This window comes from Crocodylus porosus, unplaced genomic scaffold, assembly GCF_001723895.1.
Source record: "Crocodylus porosus isolate Cpor-Errol unplaced genomic scaffold, CroPor_comp1, whole genome shotgun sequence".
NCBI classification, from domain to species: Eukaryota; Metazoa; Chordata; order Crocodylia; family Crocodylidae; genus Crocodylus; species Crocodylus porosus.
In genome coordinates this window covers 1,201,349-1,221,353 of record NW_017728917.1, presented here as the reverse complement: position 1 = coordinate 1,221,353, position 20,005 = coordinate 1,201,349, and the positions used below count along the sequence as shown (strand labels likewise).

The 20,005-nt window shown below is 46.0% G+C and overlaps 1 protein-coding gene across 3 annotated transcripts in view; it reads right to left on the bottom strand.

Moving 5' to 3' along the window:
* SRGAP3 (SLIT-ROBO Rho GTPase activating protein 3) overlaps window positions 1–20,005 on the bottom strand; it is a 216,260-nt gene that overhangs the window by 92,468 nt on the left and 103,787 nt on the right. For all 3 annotated transcript variants that reach the window (XM_019536576.1, XM_019536577.1, XM_019536578.1), the window contains exon 2: window positions 11,006–11,198. In XM_019536576.1, the coding sequence (XP_019392121.1) occupies window positions 11,006–11,198 (193 nt within the window). The remainder of the gene's footprint in view (window positions 1–11,005; window positions 11,199–20,005) is intronic.

Below are 20,005 nucleotides of genomic sequence, written 5' to 3'. Positions count from 1 at the left end.
CAACTTGAGACCACTGCTCCTTGTTCTGTCATCAGCCACCACCTCTAAGAACAGTTTAGCAGCTAGCTCCATCCACTGTGTAACATCCTGAATCTGACATTTTATGTTTTGCAATAAAAAGTATATTTAAGTCATAATAAGGCAACAGTCTGCCCTCTCCCTATCATGTTGTACACATGCTCCAATCTGACCCATGCGGTGGAGAAACACCCCCGCAGGTAGCCTGTAGCACAGTTTGAAAATGCAGATGTCAAATTTTAAAAAAAAACCCTCTTCACCCTGACTGGGGATACCTGCTAGCTATTCTTACCATGGTTGCAGCTAGCACAGTCTAATCCCTTTGCAGCCAGGGCCTAAGGCTATCAGTAAGAAACAAGCAGGTCATGCTAGGGTTAAGGTATAAATGAATCGTTTACGGTGGATTCTGTTTACTAATTAGGAGCTGCAGCAAAAAAGCTGTAACAACATTTAGCCTGTTAGCTACAAATGCTGTGGGAGGTTGTAGGGGCTGATGGGGTTTCTGTTCAATTCAGACAGCCGCTGAGCCACTGCCACGCTGACTCCACACACATAAAACATTTGGCTGCATTGGCAGTAATTTCCCCATATTAATATGCTTTTCCCTGGGAGCATCCTTTCTGCAAGAAAGAAGCTGTTGACTTAAATATCTTTGCAAGCACAGGAACTCTCTCTCAAAAAAATATACATGTAGGCAGGCTTCAATCAAGCCAGGATACAAAACCAGGCAACTCAGATTCTCTTCTCTGAGCTTCCCTTGCTTTTCACTTCATCCTAATTTACCAACTGCCTACAGTTTCCCAAGGCCAGCAAAACAGAAGCCGTTGCCCTGGAATGGAGATGCTCCCATTAACGACCCTAGAGACAGGGTTGTGCTTAGATCAATATGTGCATCTTCATACATAATTTGTTCTGTGCCGTCAGCAGTTCCTTGCCTTCCTTCAGAGCATAAATTACTGAGAAAGGGGTTAAAGTCCACACCAAAGACTGTGCTGTGCCTTCTATTACATCAGTCTGTCATGATAATCAGGCCTTTAAAAGGTGCAGGCAGCAAGGAGTTCATTACACTTCCTTACCAGAATGCAGCTGCTCTATGCAGCAGTTTCAAGGGCCTAGAAATGTGCAAGTCATAGCTGAGTGACTGATGTACCTAGAGAACTAAGAAGATATTTCAGCAGCCTTCAAACTCAATATAACAGTCCCCATAGCACAAACATTATCAGGACAACACACGGAGAATGCGGTAACGAGCTGGGTCCCGCTTATCTAGGAACACAGGGCACTTTTACACTTGCTCTGGGAGGTGCGGAGGGCGCTTTAATTAGAGTGGCTCCAAGAGCCACTCTAATTAAAGCACCACAGTGTCTCATGTATCAGCGTCCCCACGCTTCAAAATGGTGGTGGGGCACTTGAACTAAAGCTCATTCAATGAGTTTTAGTTCAAGTACCCCCGCTGCCATTTTGAAGCTCAGGGACGCTGTTACACAAGACGCGGAGGCTGGCTAGAGTGTAGTAATTACCATGCTCCAGCAGACTGGATTTATCAAACCTTGTAATTGCAGCGCACTGGAGCAGCTTCGCAACACGTCTACAGGCATCCACAGGTTTATGAAGTCCAGTACCTTGCCCACACGGGTAACCATATCATGCTATTCCTTGCATCAACTAGTTGACTAAAAGAAACTAGTGCCTTTTGGGAGAGGTTTTCAAATGATGTGCATTTGGCGTTCAGTTCTTCCCTCCCCCCTTTCCCCTCCCCCATGCACTGACTTGACAAAATATCAGTTAGCCAATGAGGCAAACTGATAATTTCCGTGTCTAAATCTTCTCCGAGACTCATGCTGCACTTAGTTATTAACATAAAAAGTCATGATTAATAGCAAGTTTTCACCAAAAAAAGGAGGAAAATAAGAATTCCAACAATACATTGCCCAAAATACATAGTCTGTTCCTGTTCCTAAATACATGTATTGCTTTAAATATATACATATCGCTCTTTTCCTATGGAGACTCAAAGTAGCCTCAACTTTCATATTTTTCACAATAACTTTGCAAGATGATAAGTATGACTGCAATCAGTTTAGAAGTTGGTACTCTAAGGCCCATTTACTTGATGTATAGGCTGACTAGAGGAATTCCAAATGTTAAAGTAAAACAAGGCCAGGTAATCCAGCCATCGAGACTGATGCACCTATGTCAGTTCCCAGGTTTGGCTAAAAGCCCAGGGTTACCCTCTGATGCATACATGGTCCAGGCCCTCCTCTTCACCCCAATTATACAGGATATACATGTGTTAGTCCCATCTTACGAGTGTTTAACTCGGGCTATAGCAACTCATGCTGTAGACCAGGGGTGACCAACCTGCAGAATAACTGCAAGGGTGGTGCACAACAAATTGGGGTGGGAGATGGCAGCACAGAGCAGAAAATAGAGCAGTAGATCAAGCAGGGATCAGAAAACAGGAAGCAGAGCAGCAGCTAGAACAGGGGAAGGGGATCAGGGTAGCTATCGGGGAGGACACAAGGACCACCAGTCTGAGGGCCAGATTGTCACAAGGGCTCAGATCCTAGTTAAGCATCAGAATCAAGCTGCACCCATTGAGCGAAAATCTGCTTATACATGTCTTAATGACAGCTACTGGGTCAGAGCACTTTTGACAACCTGAGCCTTCCAGAAATGCTAAAAAAAGGACTTGGGCAAACTGAGAAAAACTGGCTCCGATTGTGGCTGCAAAGCACCTAAAAATTTGGCCCAAAGAACCCACTCTTTGTTCCCTCGACATGCATATGAATAGGCCTGAACTGCAAGTGCATGTGAGAACACCCTGCCTGACCCTAACAAGGGGCAATTGCTAAACCTAGTCTGAATTAAGATTCTGCACCTCCACCGACAACCTGATCCCAAATGGCCCATCAGAGCCTAAAACAAAAAAGTGCTGCTTCACTGCAAGGGCCAAGCATTCTTTCTTCCTACCCTGCCCCCAACTTTGTCACTATCTCAGGTAGGATCAGGGCATGCGTCTAGGATCCTACTTGATCCTGAATCAACACTGAACAAGGATTCATTGCACCTAGCGTGGTTTGCATGAAACCTGAGGCGTGCAGCTAGATGGCAAAATCTCACAAGCCGTGATAAACAAGATTTCAGTATGAAAAGGGAATGCCCTTCCCACAGCTGTCATGGAAATCTGGATCAAACCAGAGATCTCAAGCTTGAGATTTAGCTTGAGCCAAATTAACCAATCATGTTAGCTCCACACCAGTATTTGACCCAAACCTGTATTTGGTCCAGCCAGAAGGCGGCAAAAGGATCAAACACAGATGTCACGTGCAGCATAGGCCAAGCCTCTCTCCTTCGCTCTGACTGTGGAGTGTCCTGACAGCAAAGGCAGTATGGGCAAAAATGAGGGCATTGCATGGAGAGACCCCAAAACAGGAAAGAGGAAGAGCTAGAGGATCTAGGGAAGCATGAATTTTCCAATCTTTCACCCACACAGCAAGTTTGTGACACTCCATGCCCATCCAGAAGAAAAGGAAGAGTCCTCTTAACCCAAAGGCATCTGCCTAGCACTTGCCCTGATACTCACAGTGGGTGTTTGAGGATATTACCTGCAGCAGCTCCCAAAAAGGAGCTGGTTGTAGGCTCATTTTTGGACCTATAGTGGATCTCTGAACCATAGTGGACCTGGTTAGAGTCTTCATGGAAGCAGTGTTAAAGATAAACACGTAGCAAATTCAGTGACAAGACTGGGTAACCGCGCTCATTATTTAAATCACCTCTAGTGTTTGCCCAGAAGCTGGAAGACAACAGTAGGCAAGTTCGCTACTACTGGGAGAGAAAAATCACCTGGGGGGAGGGCCAAATTCTAGCAGAGCTAGTTAGCTGTGTAAAGCAATGCAGCGTCTACTGCAGCTAACGTCTGCCTTCACCAAGAGTACTTCCAAGGAGGAAAATAGCACCTCTGCATTAGATATACTGAACTATAATAGAGTAAATAGGGAAAAAGGGAAGGAAGAAGCACTACACTGATAGTTAAAGTGCTAAGATAATAAATGGCTTGGTTTTGTTAAGTTCATCTTCCGTCTTTCCCCTGGAACCTTCATATTTAATAATATATGACTACAATTAATATACGGCAATAATATAGTACTCTGATTTAAAATTGATGAACACCCACAGCATCTTCAGCATTGACCATGCTGCTTCAGCCTGAAATCAGCCTGCAAGAACTATTGGGAAAAAAACGTGATCTGGGGTGAGAGAGAAATAAGACTGCAGCTACCATTGTGTGTCCAATTACTGGGAGTTTATAGGCAGGGTGAACTTGAAAAAAATCCCAGCTTTTAATTATCCATCAAAGAAAAAATACAAGAATATAGAGTTATGTTGCTTTCTGGGTAACTCTGCTTTTACTAATGAAAACAAGTTTTCCTTGAACTCAAAGCTTTATGTCAGTATAATAGGCACGGAAGAAAAAAACACCCTGCCTTAAGAAATGTCTATACAGTTTATGTCCCAAAGCGGCTCATCTCCATAACATTTTCACTGAGCAGTGATCTCCTTAATATCAGTTTCCCTTCACTGGAAATGACGCACAAGAGCAATGTTAAAAGTCTTATTGAGGAAAGCCTCTTTCCGAAGCACCAAGCCTTCCTAGTCGCCTGATCAAAAAAAACCATATTCATTAAACATAAAATTCTGTTCTTCTCTGGACTGCAATATCCATTAATAACATTTTATCACAAAGAGGTGGCGGCTGTCCTACAGTTTTCGTTAGTGAACTCTCTCTGTTTCCTTTGTCTCAGATTTCTACAGTCTCCAAAGTTTGCCTTTCAAAAGAAAACACATTTAGACCAGAGCCTCCTCATGTTCAGGCAGGCCGTGGAGTCCGAAATTAGGCTAAACTTTGAAGGCGTTTGTTATTCTTTGCTCCGTTATACTGCTAAAAACGCTTTAATCCAGGAGTGATCAACCCCAATGCAGCCCATGGATGGAGCCATGTCATCTACAGGTCTGCAAATTTGACAGCAGGGGAGGGATGCCAATGTACACATCCACCGCTCGGCCGCTAAATTTCCAAGCCCCACATGGCCAGCCTGCCAGCCTGCGGACCAACCTGGCACCACTCATCCAGCCCATGGGGCTAACAGTTTGGACACCACTGCTCTAGTCCCTTCATTGGACTTTCTCAGTAAAGATTCATCAATTCTGTTCGCCCAGTTATCATGCTACATTGGGCATCCAGGACAATGGCTTGCCAAATCCACAGCCAGAGTAGAAATAGTCTCCCAAAGTTCATCACAATTTTATCCACTTCATCTTGCAAGGCAAAAAGTCGTCCCTTGGGAGGAGAGCCAAGGGAAAACACCTGATGCAATATATCCCTCAAGGTGTCCAGGTTTTTCTGTTCCAATGCCAGCAATCCTGTGGAAATATGTTACGGAGTTTTCATTTGTGATGCCGGCTTGGAAAAAAATCAAGGTTGCAAGCTCCACATGGCAACTGCATAGTTCACTGTCAGGACAAGGCTCCAGTGTCACCCCAGATGATCCAGGCAGAGTGCAAGGAGGCAGGATTCACACTGAGGTGCTGCTGCTTGCCCACCCTCCTTCAGGCTTTTATTTCTACCAAGGATATTCATAGAAAGTTCATAGAGTCAATGAAAGTTAGGGTTGGAAGGCACCTCAGGAGGTCATTTAGTCCAACCCCCATTAAATTGAAACATCCCAGTTACCACATTGTCTATCATACAACAGGCCCTGGAATAATGCACACCTTGTTTTTTTAAAAAGGAACAGTTTCAAGAGGGCCAGAGTTATAGAAACACCTCAACACATGCAGTTCTGCGGTAGAAAGGCGGCCGTCGGACCAGGGGACTGAAAGTCAGAAAACGCAGTCTATTGCTAGCTGTGCCTGAACTGATGATCCTGAGCAAGTTGCATCACTTCATGGTACCTCAGTCCTTCTCTCTGTTAAATGGGGATAATGCTACCCTCCCCTGTAAAGTGCTTTGAGATGAATAGTACCATACAAGCAGTAGGAACTATTATGAATTAATACAGCCTCATTACACTGCTATGAGGCATCTGTTTTATTGATTTCAAAGATTTCAGTGAGACAAAGAGACAGTGTCCAGAATGGACTGTCCATCTCTACTTGCTAGGACTCTGTTCTACGCGTAGAATATAGGGTTTACCCCTTACATGCTATCCCTCCTTACGCAAGGTGTAACCTTTCCCTCAGCCTCCTTGCATTTTGCCCTCCCAGGCCCAGTCTTTATATTAATGTTGGGCAATAAGCACCCTCCAGCTGCACTTACTTGGAACCTACTAATAATGAGACAGACATTCACAGTATGTTCCAGGGCCCGCTCAGTCCATCCGCCAGATGCTACTCTTACCTCCATCTGGCTGCCAAAACTAATGAACCCACAATGAGCTGCCGTAGCTATTTAACAGCAATAACAACTGAAATCAGGAGTCTCAGAAGGGCTCAGCATGGTTACGTGTATGCATGGGACGGCGGTCTACTTTAGTTACCAATTTTCATGAAACTCTACCTAGCCCCAGAGTTGTGCTCCCGTTTCCAGAAGCCTTTGTTTCAGTTTCCTTTGGGCGCTCTTAGAAGGCCTGTGCAGCTGTTCTATTGCTTCCTGGCGGTAACATCAAGCCATAGAAAGATTTATCCAACTAAATCAGACCCTTTGCTCTATCAAGTTCAGCAGCTTTCCCAACACTTTGGAAGGAGATGGGCGGAGAAAGTGGCTCTCCTAGCTAACAGCATGGAAAGGAAAGTTTCCCAGTTTGTTTCTCATTCTATTAGAGGATGGCTGTTGCACCTTACGTCCCAAAAGAAATCTGCATGTCAGGAGGTCTGTGGGACTGGACTTACTAATACAACCTGCTGCTGGAGCACACTAGCTCATTAAAATGCTTAAAATCATGTGTTAACGCATAATATGAAACATTTGTCCGTAATGCAAACATATGCTGATGTATGGTTTACTTTGCCCTGGGTCCAGCTTCTGTTACAGTCATAGAAGGGACCCCTTTGGTTTCCAAGGGCATTGGATTGAGTCCTTTAAAATGCAAGATTAACAGTCTCTTGGGGTCACATGATGCCTACGTGGCAAGGGCTTTGGTTACTGGCTGCAGGATGTCATGGTCTCTGAAGTATCCCAGTTTAGATATTCAGTCCTAACTGCAGCGGAGTAATAACAGCAGATATGAGATAAGAGATGATGCACTCGTGGCCAAACCCAGTCCTGTTAGAAGCAGCTCTGTCTCCACTGAGATCCATGAAGATGACCAGTTCCTGCTACTGCAAACCATTACTTCATTATCCCTTCCTATAGTAGGGCTGGACTGGGCCTACAGCCCAGATTTGGTCCGGACTGGAGTAAGCATCACAGGAAAGAGAAAAGTTTTCCAGTAACTAGTTCTTGGGAAGAGACAGATCTTTAAAGAGAACCCCATATTTTAATGCCAGGAGCTCACTCTTGGTGAAAGAATAGTTTTTTGGCACTTTAAATGTCCCTAGGGCAAGACTTAAATACTATAAGGCACCTCTTTGAGTCAAAATAAGATCTTACTACCAATGTAATACCGATCCCCTTGACTCCTGTCAGTGTTTGGAGATTGCTGCCTGAGCTTCACAGATGAGCTCTGAGGGTCAAAGTTCAGTCCCAAAAGACAAGTCATGCAAGTTCAGCAGAGCAAGGCTGCCTATTGAACTGGCACCCAGGCCACATCTGCTCCTCCGGAAAGTCCTCACTTTCTGACTCCACATGCACCATATTCAGCTTAATGCTTTTGCTTCAGCTTATTACACTGCAGCAGCTGTGTCTGATTATGTATTCAAATCCCAGTGGCTTCCCTTTTCCCCTTTGCCACCATCAAAAAAAAGCATATAAGCTGATGTGGAGACTGCCCACTGCTCAGCCTACATATGGCGCCATAACCAAGAGACACACCACAGAGACTTGCTCTGCACTGTGGGACTCCATGACCAGACCACAGAAAGGCTATTTCTTTTAAGGACCACTAAGGTATTAGCAGATCTTACACCCTCCTGTCCTTAAACGGGCCTGGTTTTGTCCCCTAGCAAATTCTCAGGGCAAAAAGCTGGTTTTTACTCACTGAAGCTAATGCAGAGCCACTTCCTGTATTTTTAGCGGGAGGATAGTTTCACACGTGTGTCCAGGAGGGGCAGGAGGCAGTATGGAAAGCCCTAAGTGCATCACTAAGGTGATATGGCTCCCAACTGCTTGGCCAGCAGAAGGGAAGTGGCGGTGGCTCTGGAAGAAGCTTCCCTTGCTCTCTCAGCTACAAAAAGGTCTGGCATATATGAGGGTGAATGAGTGACAGTAAATACACAACTGCAGTGAATGGCACAACAGTGACACCATCACAACCAACCTTATCAAGGGCCAGACCCTGGCTTACTCTGCAGGGCTGCACAAGAACATAAGCAGGGAGTCAAACCCTCTCCCCTGGCCCTGTGCAGCCTCCTCATATTTCTGCAACAGGAACTGTATACAGGGGTTGCATGCTTGCAGCTGAACAGATGAGGCTGGAGGGCAGGGGAAGAGGGGTTAAGAATGGGGAAGCCATGACTTCACCCCACAACACGCTGGATTCAACAACTAACATTGTGTGCAGTGGTGGTAAGCACGGTGGGTAGTCAACCAATCACAGTCAATAGCAAATTACTACCCCTGGGAGCCAGCGGGGCAGTGAACAAGGCATAAATCCTTCCCAAAAGACAGCCCATTGCCTGGGCTCCTCCTAGAGTATGCCATAGATTTGCTAGGCTTTAGCACTTTCCCACTGACTGGGTCGCCACCCCATCCCATGACTTCACAATGCACCTTGTGCCTGGCACTGTATACAGTCTCCACTCAACACCCATCAGTTCACACTCAGATGAACTGCTTTGTATGCAACAAGAAAACTGCTGGGTGGTAACTCCAGCTCAACGCCTGCTATTTAATTACAGGGAGCTAGCTAGTAAGAAGTTTACAATGATGGATAAGTTGTATGGATGGATAAGGACCATTCCAAGGTCTTGTGCCATACAGGGAGTCATCCACACATCAGAAATAAACTGTGCAACGTCCGTACTGCAGAGACGCAACGGAGGAACATCAGAGGTCAGTCCTATGGTGGCCATCAGCCAGCAAGAAATGCACATACGACCATCTTAACAGAGTGCAACACCACTGCTGAACCCAAGCACTATGAACTTCATCTACGAAGCCAGACATCCCTCTTGTATAGTCCAGCCATATGCCCACATGAAAGGATGCCTCTAAGGACACAAATTATTTGAATGGCAACTCAGTCCGAGAAGCCAGGTGCACAAAAAAACAATGCCATCTTGTTCTCAAGAGCTGGAGTAAATGGATTGAAAAGGATTGAGTAATACAGTGCAAATAGGGTTTAATGGGATGGCAGCAAGAACTGCTGCTTCTGCTGCTGAAACGAAAAGCACGCAAAGCTTGAGAGGAGAGAGAGGTTATAAGAAGCTGGGGGCTATCAAGGTTAAATGTATCGCATCAACAAAACCCCAGTTGTCTAGGAAGCCACACAATAGCCACACAATGGTTATAGGTCCTGGCCGAAGAAAGGAATGATGCTGGCACCATCTTGTGAAGTGGATGTACTCCCCGCTCAGAAAAATCTCTCACAGCTGTGGCTGTCAGAAAAAGAGACAGAGACAAATGCTATAGCCAGGGGAGACAAAGGTAAGGAATCAGAGCTGAAGAACTGCACTGAGAGAACCCAGTGCAAATCTCCTTCTCGTATCGCACACATTTCTATGCAGTTCACTCAGAGTTCAGACCCTGGAAGGCGCACATTAGAAAGTGGCACACATGAGGCTGCTTCATGCATGTGCTGCCAAGTGAGACATCCAAGCTAAGACAGGGAGCCAAGGCAAGCTGATCATCATAGAGAATACGTGAACGGTCACTGAAGAAAAGGAGCGGAAGAACAAGTCCAAAGCACGTGCATATTGCAGGGATTACCTTTTTTATTTTTTGTGGTCCCCAACCAAACATTTTGGCAACAGCTGAATGTGCCAAGTCAATGAGAGAGGAAAAAATATGACAGAGCTCCATTTGAAATAGGACTGTGCTTCTGACTATAACCACATTTTTAAAGGAGCCACAGAGTAATGTTACAGTCGGAGTAGCATTACAAGCTGAATATCACCACAAAATAGTCACTCCAGACTTAATTCTGCCTTCAGCCTTTTTGACGCCACATTTTAGAGTGTGGGCGTAGGTTATTGGTTGCTTTTGAAAACGTAGATCTAGTCGTAGGTTTTAAGGACAGAAGGAACCATTATGATTCGTCCAGTCTGACATCCTCCACTGCCTTAGACTTTCACCTGCGACTCCAGCATCAGGCACGCAACTTCCATGTTAAAACCACACCTCCGGCTGGAATCTGCCTAGCTGCAACAGCATGTGCACGCAAGATACAGAAGCTTTATACATATATAATACAGACAGAACTTGCTTTTCAGAAACTGCCTAAAATTTTCTGAGTCTATTTGTAGTTCTAAAGCCATCTAGCATCCACAGGCTGGTTGAAATGAAAATCAAGTTTTCCATTATTTGCATTTACAAAGGTTGAGGCACAGAAAAGGCTCAGTTCAGCCCCAGTGAAAAATCAAGACTAGTAATATCCTATGGTACTACTTGACAAGCCAGGTAAAAATGTTCATTTGGTCATTACTAAAAGCAAAGCAACGTTCACGGGTGCAAAGCCAATGACACCTGCTGGGTGACCTTGCCATTCTGGGAATACAAATTCCCTGCCCCTATAGCACTGTCGCTATTTAGTCTAAGTTTACATTTGGAGTACAGAGCCACGACCTATGGATTCAGGCTCTGGAGGTTGCAAACAGGGAGGGGTTCAGCTAAGGATTCGGGCTCTGGACCATCAATATGCAACTTCTGTTGCAGCAAGTGCTTCCTTACTTGAACTGGTGTTCTCTGGAGCTGCGAATCTTGGACGAAAACCGTTCCGCTAGTTTCTCCAGACTCCTGGAGTACTCCAGTTCGATCTCAGCTTTCCTGCGGAAGAACTCCTGGAGGTCCTGCAGGAGCTGGAGCCGGGACTCGGACTGCTGCTCCAGACATTTGAACTGTTCCACCAGCTGAGTACGGATTTCTGAAAACACACGAGAGAAAGAACAAAGCATTGAACAACCACAATTCCACAGAGCCTAGATCAGAACAGGTTTTAATTGTATTGTATCAAGCCTTGCACTCATTTCTAACAGTCAACGCTCATTAAAAGACTGATGCTCCAATCCAAAGTTCACCGAAGCCAGTTGAAGTCTTTCTTGGGACTTCAGCAGGCTTTGAACTGGGCCCCAAGTAATGACAGAAGCATTTGATTTATTAGTCTTTCATAAAAGCCTAATTTCATTGCTGAATATACAGCTCTGAACGGACATAAATGAGTACAATGGCCTTAGAAAACTTTGCCTTGGTCTTTGTAATATTGCCTGTGCTTCCATGTACTTTGGATAGGAAAAAACATTGATAACTGCTACTGAACATTGACTGTTCTGATGGCTATTAATGTAGCAGATCCAAAAAACCCCAAATCCTGATGATTATCTTAAATGCAAAGCCTTCGTTTCCATTTATCACTGCCATACACTGTTCAGTTTCCCCCCTCAATTTGGGGTCACAGATCTCTATAGAAATGATGAAGGTCATGCTAATTTGTGGAGTAGTGTGTGTGTCCTCAGGACCCAAGTGACAGATACATGAGATCATCACGATGTATCAAGTGTTACGGGAGCGGGGCAGGGTAGAGGGCAGGGAAAAGATTTCTAGTTTCCTATTTACGCCACGCCTATCACTGGATCTTAACACCTATTGTATCTTATATGAATAAGGTTTATATGACAACTAGGTAAAGCCACACTTTGATCCTGGTACTTATCTGCCTCTACCTAGAATTGCTCAAACGAGTCATTTTAATACATCCCCTTCAGCAAATCAGAACTATCACGGAAGTCCATTCCATACAATACATCTCCCTTTTATATGCCAGAAAAATATTTTTCCTTTTACCGGCTTCCTTTGGACAAGGTTTTTAAGTCATATTGCAAAAGATCAATTGTATTTCCTCTCCACCCCCTGCAACCAGCTCCTCATTCTTTGTCTCTTATACAATAATAGAGAGGCTGCAAATCTGTTAAACAGGACTGGTTCTTGGAAGCTAGGCAAGCAGAATTGGAATAGGGAAAGTATGGCTCACTGAGCCTATTTAGCCCACGTGCGTCTCACTGCAGGGTGAGCAATACGGCGTCTGTGAGGGAATTTCGAATTGCTGCTAAAACATCTGAAAGGGTCCTAGGCTTTTTATTAATGGATCTTTAAAGGGTCACAGAAGCTGGGAAGGCTGAAAACAGGGAGGGGCTGTCCTAGCAGAAACTGCACCAAAGCTGGCTGCCTGGAGGGAGGGGGACAAATCATGGAGAGCTGGCAGGGGGGAGATAATATGAGGCTAAACAGCAGGAAAAAAAGTCTTAAAAGCAAGTACAATTAGGCCCAGATACTTCCAAAGGATGCAGGTGTACAATAGATGAAGACAGAATCCCAGAAGTAAAAGATTTTGTCCTTTGCACCAGGGGGTTCAGTGCTGGATCAGTCCCTGGGAGGAGAGGGACAGGAAGCTAGACAGGAACAACTGGACACCCCTCGCTTTATGCGCACCATGTTTATGTATCTCACCACATGCATGTACAAATACCCAATTCAATACCCATTTGGATACCCAATTCAAGCATTTGTCAGGTACTCGTGATCATTAATTAGCTATTCATGCAATACAGTTAGCTAATTCTTACAAAGACCTGTGCCTAATCCCCTGAAAACCTAGCCTTAAACTCTCCCTGGAAGAAAGAAATTCCCTGTATAATGCAGAGAGAAGATGGGATGTCCTTGAACCATTTCAGTCCATTTCTAATGATACAGGCTTTATTTTTACCAAGTTTGAAGTCTTGAGGTTTTTTTCTTACCCCAATCAACTCAGCTGCCTCTGCCTTGGGTGGAAAGCATCAGCATATTGCAAAAAACTTAAGAAGTGCAAATTGCTACACTGAGCCTGCGCGAGGTACATCCTGAACAGGGAATGCTAGCTCCCAAGGCTGGACTGGGCCAAAAGGCCACAGCCAGTAATAAGAGACAGCAGAGAAGAAGTATCCCGGGGAGGCATCATTCCCTCCCTGCCCCTCCATCACTTCAGAGATCCCACTAATTTTTGCCTGGCTAAATTCACGAGGTACTATAACCACAAATCTATTCCTTACCCTTTGTAATTTCTCCTTTTGCAATTTGTCGCTGCAATCTGTAGCTCAGTGCAGTTAGGGGAGCAGGGAAAGGAGGGGGGCCTGGCCAGGGTCCCATTCCACACCCACATGCATCTTGGTCTTCCTTATACTGCTTTGCAGGACTGTAAGCTGAGGTATGACCCAGGCCTTAGTCTACAGACTCCTGAGTTTGGGAGCCATGTCCTTGTACATGTTTGTACAGCATAACAGGACTGATGCCAATTGCTTCAAGCACCATAATAATTCACTGCGCAGCGATTTAATAATCACAGCTAAGTGATTTATTCTTCACATTAATAAGAAATACGTGCATGTTTTAAACACTGTGCAGCAGACCCTCAGTGGATAGAAGTGGATAGAGCTGCTAAAACAGAGTTCCCATGATTTACACCAGCTAAACAAGCTCCCTCTCAGAGTCAAGGAAACTGAACCCACTTATGCCAGGTCTCAATTTGGCCCAAGCATCCAGCACACATGCTATAGCTTTCATTCCTTCCCAATAAGACCCCAAGCTGTGCTGATATGAAAGTCCCCACCTGTACGCTTCACCGGGCAAAGCAGAAAAACACACACCCTCGCACAGGAAGACTGGAGAAATGCAATTTGTCATGATTGGAAAAGTTCTGCATCAGGGCTCAGTGAACCGACTGGCCTCAAATTTCATTCCAACAGCACATCTCACAGGCTCCATTATCAGTCAAGTGGCACATCAGCCAGGCAGAAAGAAGAAAGAAGATAGATATTTTGGGATTCTCATTGAGTTCAAATGCTTTGCCGTGCTGGGCGTAAATTTTCATCGTGCCACATTATCGCAGGCTCCAGCACACGCTCAGCAAGGCAGTGATGACCCTATGCACAAAGGAGAAAGTAACAGACATCTGCGCTTGGTGGCACAGATTATTTTTTAAAGGCTGCCCTTGGTAAATTTGAGCAAGGAGTCTGCAATCCTATAAGGCTCTGAGTACCTGCCGCAAAAGGACCATCATCTTCTGCTTCCACCGATTACTAGAGGTACACCGATACATCCGTCCGATATTAAATCGCTGCCGATATAAAGAAAATTGTCTATATCGGAAATTGGCCTGATGAGGCCCATATTTGGCTGATAAATGGCCTGTGTGTGCGTGCAGCCGCAGCACAGCACATAGGCGGTGAGGAGCACAGCCAGCAACGTGGAGCGCTGCGTGCAGCTGGTTAATCTGTTGTAGTGGAAGGGGAGACATGTAGGGGGGCAGATTAAGGCCCCTGCGGTGAGGAGGGTGTGGGGGGCATGGGACAGAGCTGCAGCTCCTCCAGGGGGTGCGGGGAGGAAGGGGGGCGCACCTGCCACAGTGTGCAGCTCGTTCAGCCCCCTGTCCGCTCATCCAGCACCTTCTGCTGCTGCTCCCACTGCTCATGAGGGAGGGCATGGGGGGGTGGTGTGTCCCCAGATCTGTACGGGGAGGGCGGCAGTGGTGCTGGGAGGGGGACTATGGGGTAGCTATGGCAATTTTGGGGAGAGGGGGCTGCAGCCCTTCCCCATAGCCCCCTCTCAGCACCACCACCCCATCTGCCCAGTCCCACCCCAGTGCCAGCCCCAGCCCACAGCTGCAGCCTGCCCCGAGGCACACTCCTCCCAAGGTGCGTGCAGCAGGAGGGGCTGCCCCCCCCACGCATGCCCCAGACAAGCCACGGCTCTATCCCAAACCCCGCTCGCCCCAGCTGGGCAGCGCCTATCCCATCCCCGCCCCACTCCCTCCCTCACCGCAGGGGCCTTGATCTGCGCCTCCCCCTACCCCTTCCCTCCCTCTCCACAACAACAGACTTAGCAGCTGCACAGCTGTATCAGAAATCAGATCAGTACTGGCCAATATGCCTCCTTAAAAATTGGCTATTGGTATCAGCCCCAAAAATCTTTATCAGCGCACCCCTACCAATTACTATGTGAGCAAAGGGAACTCAGCATCCCACAGCGGGTATTACTTCTGGCATGCAGCTTTCAGGGTGAATTAAGCCACGTGTGGAGCGTAGCGTCATAGGAAGCTCTGAGGCCAGGTCCAGACATTACACTTTTACCAGTGTAAGCGATCAGAAACCAGTCTATAACTATAACAGAACAGAAGTTCAGCGCACAAAACCAGACCTGTAACAGAACAGAAGTTTGTTTTAAAATAGACTGGTTTAAAAATGGTGGAGCCCAGTCTAAGACTTGTTCCCCACCCTAAGCCCCGCAAGGGTAAATTCGTGTTCTGTTCGCTACCGATCTAAACTATGCCACTTGCAGAAAACCTCATAACTGAGATCGATTCTGCCTCAGGCTTTTTAAATGTCTGTACCTAGCCTGACAGTACTCGGGAATAGCACAGTGTAAACTCACACCCTGCTTTACTGCATACTAATTTCCACTATCAGCGGTTTATTGCCCACTGTTTCCCCAAGAGAATGCTGCCACCTCACTGTCCCTTCTGTCCGCGATGACTGGTGTCAAGCATGGCACATGAGAAGAGCTAGGGCACTAAAGCATTAGTTAAACCTTGTTTACATTTACCCACTTCTGGCAGTGGGCAGCAGCTGCCACCAGAACTCACACCCACACACTTCTTGCTCTTCTCCAAGGTCCCACGACAGCAACTGGTCCAACAGGCTCAAAATGCACCCAGAGAAGACACCAGCTACTGAAGGGACTGCTAAAGCCAAGAGAAGGCCAAGAGAAGGCTCGAGAAGGAGCCCGCTTTTGCTCAGGAGAGGCCACTTAAGTGTGCCAGCAAAACGGGACCTTCTGCTACCCTTTTCAGTGTAGTGTAGATTCATAGTTCTGCCAGGTGGACACTGCAGAGTAGACTCAGCTTTGTTAACAAGCTAAGGCTGCAAAGGAAGACAGAAACTGTGTGGTGATATGGGTAGAACAGTGGCAGCTGAATCTTTCATTTCAGCCTTAATCTCTGGGCACCCAATATTCACTACATTTCTGCAATGTTCTGCATAACTATTAAGTGCCCATGCCCAACCCACTTATTACTGTGCATCACAGTGGTCTTCAACCTTTTAGATTTGAGGCAGCCCTTGACAGACTCCAGGTACCCCTCAGAAAATGCCAACTTTTACCTTTCATTCATTTCTTCACTAGAGAAAAATACTAGGGCAATTCTTCCGTTGCAAAGAAGTCAGGAAGACCACAACAGGTCAGTAATGCCTTTAATGCTACGGATTCCTTTTTGAAATCTTTGGGTTGATCTTGTTAATGACGTTTGTACATCAAAAAATGCTAACACTGCACGGCACCCTGCCACACCCTTGAAAGGGCCTCGAGGCACTCCAACTTGCCACAGCAGACAGGTTGGGAATCACTGACATACCACCTCTACCCAGAAGGATCAGAACAAAGTTTTTCACAGTTGCAGAACTAACAGACCCAAACCCTTTCCCCTTAGTTTTCTACTTTAGGACTATGGGCAGCATCTGAACAACAAAGTTCCTTCTTTCCTGACTATGGCTCTACATCACCTCATCCTTGGTAGATAAGGCATCCACATTCTCTGGCTAATTCCCACTTCCACTTAGATGAGGCTTCTAAACCTCAGTACAGACAACCTATGGTGAATATTAAGAGTAGCCATAGACTTTAGAGCATACACATTTTGTGTTATCCGTTGCACAAGTATTTCTTCCTGCATTCCCATTTGGGTCATCAGCAGGTTCTTAATCTAAAATCTCCATCATGCAAAGTGTGGGCCACTAAGGTAAAGGAAGCACTTCATTTAGCAGTGGTTGTGGAAGTCTCCTAGGCTAGGGACAGACATTCAATAAGCCTGAGCCTGAATTGACTCCCTCTTTGCAGGTCAATCTAAGCTGCACAGCTTAAACTGATTAATAACTGGACAGACATTCTCTGTTAAATCAGGAAATGCAGGCACATGCCTGCACCGGCTCCAGCCAGAAGCCAGGGAGCGCTAGAGCATGCCTGCCAGCTACTGCCAAAGGGGAGGGAAGAGAGACATTCTCCAAGGCTCTCACCCCTCCCTGCTGGAGAGGAGGGGGCGTGGCCAGGTACCAGTCGGGGCTAGCAGGACACACAGGATGGCAGCCACCAGCCTGGAGGGGGGCGGGGAGGGAGCTACTGCCAGACTGACGAGTGGGGATGGCAAAAAAGTCCTTTCTCTGAAGCAAGCATGTACTGAACACAGCAATTTGCAAAGTATACAACAAGGAACTACCAAGTATCTTCGCCTAAGCTAAGATACGGCCCAGTAAAACACAGCAAACACAACTTTGTCTAACTTAAAATGTAAAGCAGGAAGACAAGAGAAAGCCTTGCATAAGTTTTACTAATCCTGAGGGCAGAGTGTCTCCTTACAGTCAGGCATTCAGAAAGGCTTTGTTTAAGTTTTATAGGTTCTGCTTTATAATGTAAATGTAGCTCCCTGCATTCTTTGGTCTGCAACTTTCAGCCAGAAGCTGTCTGCAACTTCCCTTAACTCCATCTCCAGCACGTGTGTGATGATTGTCAGGTCTTTTGCCAACACTTGCCACCTCTCAGTCTGGTCCTGCAGGTCTTAGCTCTGGGCTCACAGATGCAGATCTTGCCTCTCCTCCCCGGCTCCCGCCCCTGCCCCCACTCCAGCACCACTGTGGAATTAATACCCTCCCTGGTTGCAGGCAAGCTGGACAGAGGGAGGAATTAACTCTGTCTCAGCCTGGCTGCCTGAAGCCGTGGAGGTCCGCAAGGTTTGCCAGCAGGGGGGAGAGGGGCCGGAGGGAGGAATTTGCCTCAGGGGCCATGGCAAGCCAGCGTCTGACCACACCCCACCCCTGCTCCAGCTAGAGATGGGGTCTAGCTGTGGATCAGAGAGCCCCGCCCAAACCAGTGAACATGCTGGGATGCTGGGAATCTCTGATTTAACTTAAACCAGGAAGGGGTCTAGGATAGACATTGCATAAACCAGTTTGAGCCAAATCAGTTAAGACTGATACTACATTCAACCAGGTTTACCTCAAACCAGTTTCAGACATTTTCAGACTGGGTTATGTGCACTGAATGTCTGTTCTGTTACAGGTTTAAACCAGTTTCTGATCACTTAAACCGGTTTATGTGTAATGTCTGTCCCTAGCCCTATACGCCACATAAAGGGTGTCAAAGACACAACCCATGGGTCAGATCCAGGCTGAGGAGTCATTTCACCTAGCCTGTGGGTCAGGTGAGAGTCTGGGAATTCAGGGGTGGAGCGGGCAGGCAGGGCTTGCTGCCAAATTCCTGGCTATGGATCCCTGCTGGGGATATGCATAAGTGACCGGGTAATTAACAGCTGTATTAATCCCCATGCTGCTGCCACTACTACTCATGCACCATCCCCTGCCCCACATCTAGGCCAGTTTAATATCCGTGTACTGTATGGACCAACTGTATTACAAACAGGGCCTATCGGTACAAGCATATTACACATTTCCTTAGAAAATGTCCCTTCTATGTAGAAGGGGCAACCCCAGGAGAGAGGCAGACCTGGCTTTAGAAAGTCTAGAACACCTCTCAGAAAATACAAGAAAAGGATCTTTTTGCAAGATTATCAAGCTGGAAGTAGGTAATCAGTCAAAACAGTTTTGAAATGCAAGCAGAAAACCACTTAACTGTGGATGGAAATTATTATTTGAAACTACTTGTTGGACTGAGCACAGATCTTAAAAAATACTCCAAAGAACAGACAGAAATTACAAAAGCCTCCCAACTATGCTGTCTACCATTGAGAGATTAACTTCCTCTTCATGGCTTTATGGACAATTTTCAAACCATTACAATTCTTGTGAGTTCTGTCTTGAGGATACTATAATGGCCATGGTGACAACCAGAAAGTTTGATCTTTTTCAATATCATTTTAGCTTACAAATGTCTTACAAGCCTGAACCATCTTGAGAGCCCAGCAGGTGAACTCTGAGAGCTGCAAAGTATGTGCAAGAACAAGGACACCTGCAGCAATCTCGTTATCAGTTAATGTAATGATTGCAATAATGGAACTGGAGGCTGCAGGCTGAGTGAAGGTCACCTAAAAGGTAGAGGCTCCTTGAAAATAATGAACACACTGAAAAGTAGAAAAAGTGGCCCAGAGCAAAGCAGTTGGCTTTTTTCAGGATCCTCATGGCACTACATAGAGAAGTGAGCTTGTTAGTGCAGGTCAGTTGTAGGTACCCTACATTAAATGGTCATATTTGCTAGCACACATTATTAACAGGGCTAGGTGGAATTAGACTGCAAGAGGGTTTTCAAACAGCTTTCACTCGGGTTGATTCATTCTGCTGTGTCACTGTCACAGCACCACCCTTTAAGATGACAAGTTCGATTCACTGCAAGCTTTTGTACAACTGAACGTGGATAACCATTGTTATTGAAAATCATGAATTCAGATTTGGAAATTCAGAAAAATGGAATCGGGAAATTCAGATTCAGCATAGCCAGCTGCTAAATGGTGGGCTACTGGGGAGCAAAGGCAAAAAATTCAGAGCATAATATATGCCCCAAGGGCTGCAGTACTGATTCCAACCAAACAAGAGTTACTACTTCAGCTGCAAAAGCTCTCACCTTGATAAGAGTCTAGCAAGGTCATACAGACACTGGGCACAAATTAAAACTTACAGAGGCCTCAGACCTAACAAGTATCAT